The sequence below is a fragment of the Pundamilia nyererei genome, unplaced genomic scaffold (genome assembly GCF_000239375.1).
Source record: "Pundamilia nyererei isolate P.nyererei 1_Seehausen unplaced genomic scaffold, PunNye1.0 scaffold00105, whole genome shotgun sequence".
Lineage (NCBI taxonomy): Eukaryota > Metazoa > Chordata > Actinopteri > Cichliformes > Cichlidae > Pundamilia > Pundamilia nyererei.
Genome location: NW_005187506.1, coordinates 2,292,705 through 2,300,492, shown reverse-complemented (window position 1 = coordinate 2,300,492; position 7,788 = coordinate 2,292,705). Strand labels below are relative to the sequence as shown.

At 42.9% G+C, this 7,788-nt stretch overlaps 1 protein-coding gene across 1 annotated transcript in view; it reads right to left on the bottom strand.

The window, feature by feature from the left end:
• Positions 1–7,788, bottom strand: part of LOC102207162 (dedicator of cytokinesis protein 3-like) — a 248,678-nt gene that overhangs the window by 17,786 nt on the left and 223,104 nt on the right. Inside the window, exons 20-25 of the mRNA XM_013912880.1 lie at positions 6,663–6,711; positions 6,392–6,562; positions 4,534–4,726; positions 3,339–3,466; positions 1,349–1,495; positions 5–103 (exon numbers count right to left, since the gene is read on the bottom strand). Coding sequence (XP_013768334.1) covers positions 5–103; positions 1,349–1,495; positions 3,339–3,466; positions 4,534–4,726; positions 6,392–6,562; positions 6,663–6,711 — 787 coding nt within the window. The remainder of the gene's footprint in view (positions 1–4; positions 104–1,348; positions 1,496–3,338; positions 3,467–4,533; positions 4,727–6,391; positions 6,563–6,662; positions 6,712–7,788) is intronic.

The following is a 7,788-nucleotide window of genomic DNA, read 5'->3' as shown; positions in this document are numbered from 1 at the left end:
GTACCTTCAGCTCATCTTTGCTCTGAAAGTTTTCCATCAGGTGCTGGAAGTGGATATCTGTCATCTGACGGAGAAGCGACAGGAGGCAGGACACGTACTCTCCCTGCCAACAGGAAGCAGGGCACAGTCATGTAAGTGCATGGAAACACAAAGGAGTCAACAGTGAGGTGATGCACCAGGATGAGTCGGGCTCTTTCCCAAACTGACCCCTCTTTATTAGCCTCTCTGCTGGCACCGCTTTATGTTTCAGTAACTTTTTCCAGCCTTCATGTAAAGATAAAACTGCAGCGCTACACGCAAGACACGAGGAAATACAAGTTCACTCCACTTTTCTAAAGGGCGCTAAATAATTCTCACTCACGCAAACTTCATCAAACCTCTGTGTTGATCTACTGCATTAAAATGCTGAAGTTCACAGGATGGATTCGTGTTTGAATCTAGTTTTTGTCACCACCTAATCTGGATAAAGAAAGATTGTAGTCTGTATTAAAATATGATGAGTGTGAAGTGAGACCCTGCAGGAAACCCGGCGCCTCCATCTGAGAGGAGGAACGACGAAGGAGAACGAAGCAGCTGATCCAAAATAAAAACTCACAAAATCTTTCTGTGTGGCGTCGACACCAATAAGGCATTAAATGAACTGCATTACACCAAAGAATGACATAAACGATAAAGTTGCAAGAACGTTTTTAACACGATGAATTATAATTTCTAAAAATTTTAAATACCTATCTACTAAACTTTAACTATCAATTTATCGTTGATAATGACATAAATATAATATTAACAAAAACAGTTTGTAAACACTTCTTTGGACTCTTTTGTTCTTATTTTTATTCATTGCTTTCTTGCTTCCTGGTTAAACAGGAGGGCAGCAGACTGAGACTGAGCCAAAGATGAAATGAATGTAAATGAAGGTGAACAGTCAACAAAAATGCATCAAATTTACAAAATACAAATGAACCCAGACGACTCAGATTCACACATCTGTGATTTAACTAAGATATCGTTCTGCACAGTTATACAAATAAAGATGGAAGTTCTTTAACGCATGCACAAAGAGACGTAAGAGCAGGATGGGTCAGTGATGATGATGGTGGAGTAGGAGAGGGCAATATTGACCAAACCAACAGTTTTCATTTTTATTTTAACACTTTTTGCTTCTCTCAGATCTCCCGTCTCTTATTTTGTTGCCGTCGTGTGACTGTACGACAGTATACAGGGACAACAAAGCTATAACATGAACATAATATTGCCCTGCCCTACAGCAGACAGACAGTCAGACGGATGCAGGGTGGATGAGGGGCCGGGAGGTGACGTAGTAGTAGTCGTATTGTTAGTTACTAACAGCGATCTCAGCGGTGCACTGCGGACAGCGTTGACCCCTTACCGCCTCCTGCGATTGGCTCTTGCTCATGATTGACAGCAGGGTTTGCAGGAGGACGTCCAACAGGGACTCCACCATCATCTCCACCTCCTCCTGCACCGACGTGTCCTGGAAGAAGAGACGAAGGAAAGGAGACGTAAAGAAAAGGAAACCAGAGCAGAGAAATAAGGACAGCTGCTCTCTGTGCGTTTCGTGTACTTTTATATAGGTTAGTATCCAATAATGAATTTGGAAGGTTTTAGGAGCTTTGCTGCAGCTGTGTCTCACACATTCCTGCTCCTGAGAGGACAAACCTAACTGAAGGCTCACTGCAACACTAAACATTCACAGTACGTAGTGGAAATAAACACTGGTTTCTCACTGGTGCTCACGAACTTCAGTTTCAGTTCAGATCAGATGAAAGTGTCCAAATACTTCAGAGACTTCAGTGCACTAAAAGCAACGCCTCAGAAGAGAAGAGCGTCATCACTGAACATCACTCATTTCATGAGCCGTTAATGTGTTTTAACCTGACAGTGGTTTGTTTGGCCTGCAGGGGAACTTTGAACGTTTCACTACTTTGATAACAAAGTTCCTGTTAGAGTTGGCAGTTTTTGTCCTCCTGTGAAACTTTTTATCATGTAAACATTTAATAAATGAAGTGCTGGTTTTATTCTAACTTACTTGGTTACGTCTCCATTACTGCATTTGTTCTGCATTTTCTTTCTGATGATCTTTTATTAATTATACTTCAGCCACAGGTGATAATTAGGAGTTAAAGTAAATCATCGTCGCAGCACAGGGACACGGCAGCGTGAGCAACTTTACCTGATAAAACTTCTGAAAGATGAACTACATTCAATATTTTCTTAAGCATCATCTTTGGTGACTGCACCCCCACACACCCCTGCAACAGCTCAAGATGTCTCTCCAGAGCCAGAGCAGTTATAAAGCACCACCTCCACCCTAACCACCACCCTTCAACATCCTGCCCTCTGGAAAAAGGTTCAGATCCATCAGGTGCAAAACAAACAGACTAAAGAACAGCTTCTTCCTGTGAGCTGTCAGAACTCTTAATGCAAACTAAGAGTGTGCACAGACGTCTCCAACACATCCACCCTGACGCTGCTGTTGATCAACTATGTGCAATATCTCAGTCTTTCCATGTTCTGTGCAACATTTCTTTGGTGCATGTGTAATATTTAGGTCTCAGTGGAATTATCATCTCCACCCTAAATGACCAAAGCCCCTCCACCCTTATTTATTTATGTATTATATTATATAACTGCCCTTGTATACAGCCCCACAATGTTTCTGTTTCAGTGTTTCTCTGCATACAGCATGTATGTAGTTCACTCACATGTATATTGTTTTCTCTTCTTTACTTTTGCACCTTTGTGCTCCAGCTACCCAATTTCGCTGTGCAAGAAACTGCACAATGACAATAAAACTCTAAGCATTGAAGTTCTGTTTGTTCAGTTCACATGAAACAGCAAGTCTGAAGTATTTACGGTGGGCTTCCTGTTCATGTCCTAACCACAGCAGCGCCACATCAACAAAGACCACCATCACACAACTGCAGCCACAGTCTGAACATCATGTTTGTCTCTGTATGATTTCTCCTTCAAATCCTTCCTTAGCCTCACGATGTTTCTTATTCAGGTCAATGAAAAGTGATCATGAAAACACACAGAAGGTGCTTATTGATTTGTTGAATATGCAGCTGTAACCATGGATTTATTTTTCTTGCAAAGGCACGGACATTTGGTGGAGCAGAGGCTCATGGGAAAGCAAAGGACCCATCTGGTTCACCTTCTACAAAACTGCAAAACCAGGACTGGCCTCAGCAGGGAATGACGTCTTTCTTCTAGCTTCTGGGGTGAGTGCCCTTTCAAACCCCACAATGACACTCAGATTTGAATGCAGCGGTGTTTCGAGTGTGTGTGTGTGTGCATGTGTGCGTCTGTGTTACCAGCGAGCTGGTCTTGATGATAGAGAATATAGAGCTGAGTATTCCAGAGCAGATGAGAAGCTCTTTCTGTTGCCTCAAGTGCAGGTGGATGTGATGGAGGACCACAGGAAGTAGGATCCTCCGAGACTCTGAGGGAACACAAGACAGACACACAAGTTTACTTCAGTTCAGGTTTATTTGAGAAGGACCACGCACACGTTACATTATGGCGGTTAGGGTGTCTGTCGATCGTAACCCAACAGCATCGCTGCTGTTCCAGTGAACAGCAGCGATGCTGCTCAGAGGGAGTCGGCCTCCTGCTCGTCTGGTCTGGTTCATGTCCTGAAACAAATCCATCTGAAAACTGTGCAGCTCTTCAAGCTTTTGTAGCTACAGGTTAAAGGTTACTGTCAAGTTAGTGCCATGAAACAGATTTTAGAAACATTTAATGTCAGTGGGGAGAAAAAAAAACACAGGGATGCAATGACGGGTTATCTACACACAAACACCAGAGACAACGCCGACATAACAAAGTCACTTATTATCTGCATTTGAGCGGCTTCGTGGCCGATTACACAGCAGAAATGTTGTTTAGCAACGTTAGCAGACGTGCCGTGAGGAGGTCCTCCCCCAGGAGGGTTCGAACAAAGTTTCACCAGAAAGAATTTTGATGTGTCAGTTTGAGACTATTCAGCATCAGCTCGTGGTACTGAAACTGTCAGGCATTAATTTTGTACTTTAAAGTCAGTCTCACCTTCACATTAACACATTCAGTTCTGAGTCATATATAGAGACTCTTGTGCATTTGGGTGGGTTCACGATTTAGAGCGGTTGTAACTGGGGACATAACCTCTTTAGATTAGCGTTCCCTGTTCAGAGATGGTAAATGTGCAGCACGTTACTACTACTACGTTACTTTATGCTGAGACAAATACACGTGTCTGAATCATACAGCACTTTCACAACATGTTGGTTATGTAGACGGGTGATTTTAATTTGGCCACAGGTGGATGTGAGAGTTTGTTGTCACTCTGTGTCAGCCCTGTGAATAAACTGATGGATGGACCTCTAGTTGATGATGTATTTGGGTTGCTGCATGTTTGACTCGCTTTTGTTTGTTTTTAAAGTCATTCACAACCTTTATTTTGATTTTAATAGTCCTGTGGCAAAAATCACAGCGCATTACATTAACGCATGAATGAATCCAAACATTTACCTGGGAAAGAGAAGAGCCGGCTGTCCACGGTCCGAGCTATGGACTGCAGCTTGACCACATCCATGGACTGTCCTATGTGCACGGTGGACGGCATGCTGCCCAGGGTGCCGCGCACAAACTCGGCCACCTCTTGCACCGTAAACATTTGCAGCAGCTCATCAAAGATGGCTGGGAACGAGTTCAAAAGTGCAGCCTGAGAATGAAATTAGGGACAGAAGAGGCGTTAATGACAAGAGGGGAGAGGTTTATTTAGGGAGGAGGGCAGCAGGGGGTGTTAGTCAAAAAAAAAAAACGTTTGAGTGAAAGAGAGAGAGAAGGAGTCGGTTATAAGGAACAATCCTGGTTTCAGTGACTGGAGTGTCCACAGGAGAGAGGTGCCAACCCACACGAGGAGTCATAAATCCACACAGGTCAGCAGGTAGACATCTGTTCAGATCCAGCTATTACAGTTTTTACAAAACAGCTCGTACGAAGAGGCACACAGAAGTTATTCCACAGCAGAAAACAAACCAGAGCTGGAAGTGAAAGGTTTGACAAAAGGAGGACAAAGCACACACACTAGCAAGTCAGGGGTATCAATCATTAATAACATGGTTCAAACAGAGTGAACGGGACACAAAGACGGGTTTTAGCACAACAAAGAAGCCGCAGCAGACGTGGAGACAAACAGGTTCATTCTGGTGTGAACTGGACTCAGAGCGGCACAAAACTGAAAGCTGCTGAAGTCTGGATGAAAACTTCTTCTCCACTCTTTGTATTTTTACTAACAATATTTCACCTCTTCTAAAAATAAAGATAATCTAAGCCTATGAGGTCCTGGGCAAATACTCCAGTTTTAGTTCCACTTTTTAATGTTTTCTTTAAGAGTTCTTCTGGTGAAAATTGTAGATTTTGGAAAATGTTTAGAGGCCTCATTGAAAAATAGGAAGAAGTACATGAGATTAATTTATTTCAACGAGTTTGTTCTTATTGCGTGAATCAAGTGGCTGAAAAAGTCCAAATCCTGCAGTACCTGTAAAGGCCACGTGAGCCTGGATCTAAAGACAGCAGAGACGTGTTTACAGCCAAGAAACATTTTTGTCTCTACAGCGAGTGAAGTGAAGAGTTATCAGGATGGATGTCATTAACAAACATGCTCTCAGTCAGAGGACGTGTGTGACCAGCGAGTGCAAGAGGACATCGTGTACTTGTGTGTTATATCAGCCGGGACGTGTGTGTGGAGGACCACAGGTGTGTGTGTGGTTAGAGCTCTCTGAGGTGAAATGGGACTCTGGGCTTCACGGGGTTAAAGGGGTGCTGTGGGTTTCTTCCAGACGTTTACTTACTGACAGCGGAGTCGGCCGCAGAGCGTTGGCGCTCATGGCCTGAGTGCAGTTGGCCTGTCCGCTGCCAGGAACCTGTCCTGGGACAGTGGACTGCAGTTGGCCCGGGGCAGGAGCTAGTGCTAAGGGAGCGGGAAGCCCGGCGCCGGGACCTGGGACTTGATTTGGGCCCGGACAAGGCTGGGGGCCCTGTGGTATTTGGGTGTGGAGGAGACCCAGGAGGAATAACAGGGACCCAATTGAAGGAGCAAAGATTTAGGGGAAATTGAAAGAGAAGATGAGGAAAGGAAACAAGGAAAGATGCGAGGTACAAGTGGAAAAAGGAACAGAAGTGAAATAAAAGTCAGATTAAGGGCAACTACAAGAAGATGGGAAGCAGCTAAACTAAAGTACATTTTACTGTTAGCTGTCTACTGTAAACTATGACGACACAACAGTTTCAACATCAAAATCACAACAATAAACGATTTTTCTGATTTCTCTGCTTCCTGAACAAGGAAGAAAAATGTTTTTGTTTTTGTTGCAGGTTTCCTCACCTGAGTGAAGATGAGCGTCTCGGAGTTGCGGCTGTCCAGGCTGAGCACGAAGCGGATCGACTGAAAGAGTTCTTGGACGCTGGTGCGAAACTGCTCCTCCTCCATGCCACACGTGGCCCGAGAGTAAAGGATCCGAGACTGGATGATGAACTTGAACAGATACTCCAAAGCCTGAGAGGACGTGCAAACAAAGAAAAGAGAAGCATGAAATATTCACTCTTCTTTTTTTTTGTTCTAGAAGAAACACAAACCTCAAACGTTTTAGGAGTACCGTGTTCCCTCGTTTATCGCGGATGTTGATAACCTGCGAAAGGTGAAATCTGCGAAGTAGCGAACGTTTTGTTTTTTACAACTATCATAGATGTTTTAAGGCTGTGAAACCGCCTCACTACACACTTTACACACTTTTCTCAGACAGGCATGAACATTTTCACACATTTCTCTCATTTAAACTCTTAAAGTTCAAACCTTCGTAGAAGAATAAGTCCAGTATTATAGAAAGAAACCAAAGATCAAACCCTGTGTTCAGCTCCAGAACATGGGAACAGAGCAGCTGCCAGAGAATTCAGCATTAATGAATCAACGGTACAGATGTAGAGGAAGCAAGAAGAATGAGTTGAGTGAAGTTTGACTTATCTGACTGCTTTGTTTCACTTAATGCTCCTTATAATCCTTTGACGTCGACACTGTTGTTTGTTGTCTTGCAAAGATTTATGTAAATTGACAAGCTGAACGCATTCTGTGCAGTACAGGAGACACGGTACGAGATTGATTGAAAATGGTCTACAGCCAATCAGGACGCAGAATGCAATGCGCTGCAAAAAAAAAAAAAAAAAACAACGTAAAAATTGCACCAAAAAAAATCGTCAAAACATCGAGGCTACGAAAAGTGAACCGCGATGTAGCGAGGGAGCCCTGTACACTTTTTTAAAGGATGGGTAATTTAAGTTAAATGAGATATTCCCACTTTAAGCTTTAGTTTCTCTTAGTTCGAGCATCAGATTACTTATTTTGTTTTAAATTAACAGGAACTCTGCTCTCAGAGTTCAGAACAGAGACTAAAACACAAACTTTGACTCACAATCATGTAGCTTATCCAGGTTTTAATTAACATGAACGCCAACGATGCTTTTAGTGACAAATATGACCAAACTGACAAAGACTTAAAAAGACTTCCTGTAGATTTTATTTAACGACATTATTTTCAGTTAGTTTGTTTTTCTAGTTTCCTTTTTTTTATTGCTTCACAACCAGTTTTAGTTTTTAGTCTAGTTCAGTGTAATAATCTTGTTTTTATACTTCCACATTAGCCATTAGCTTCTGTGCATTTAAACGCACAGAAGACATAAAACTGTAAACTCATCACTCTGTCACGTGGTTGTGGGGGAACTTCGGCC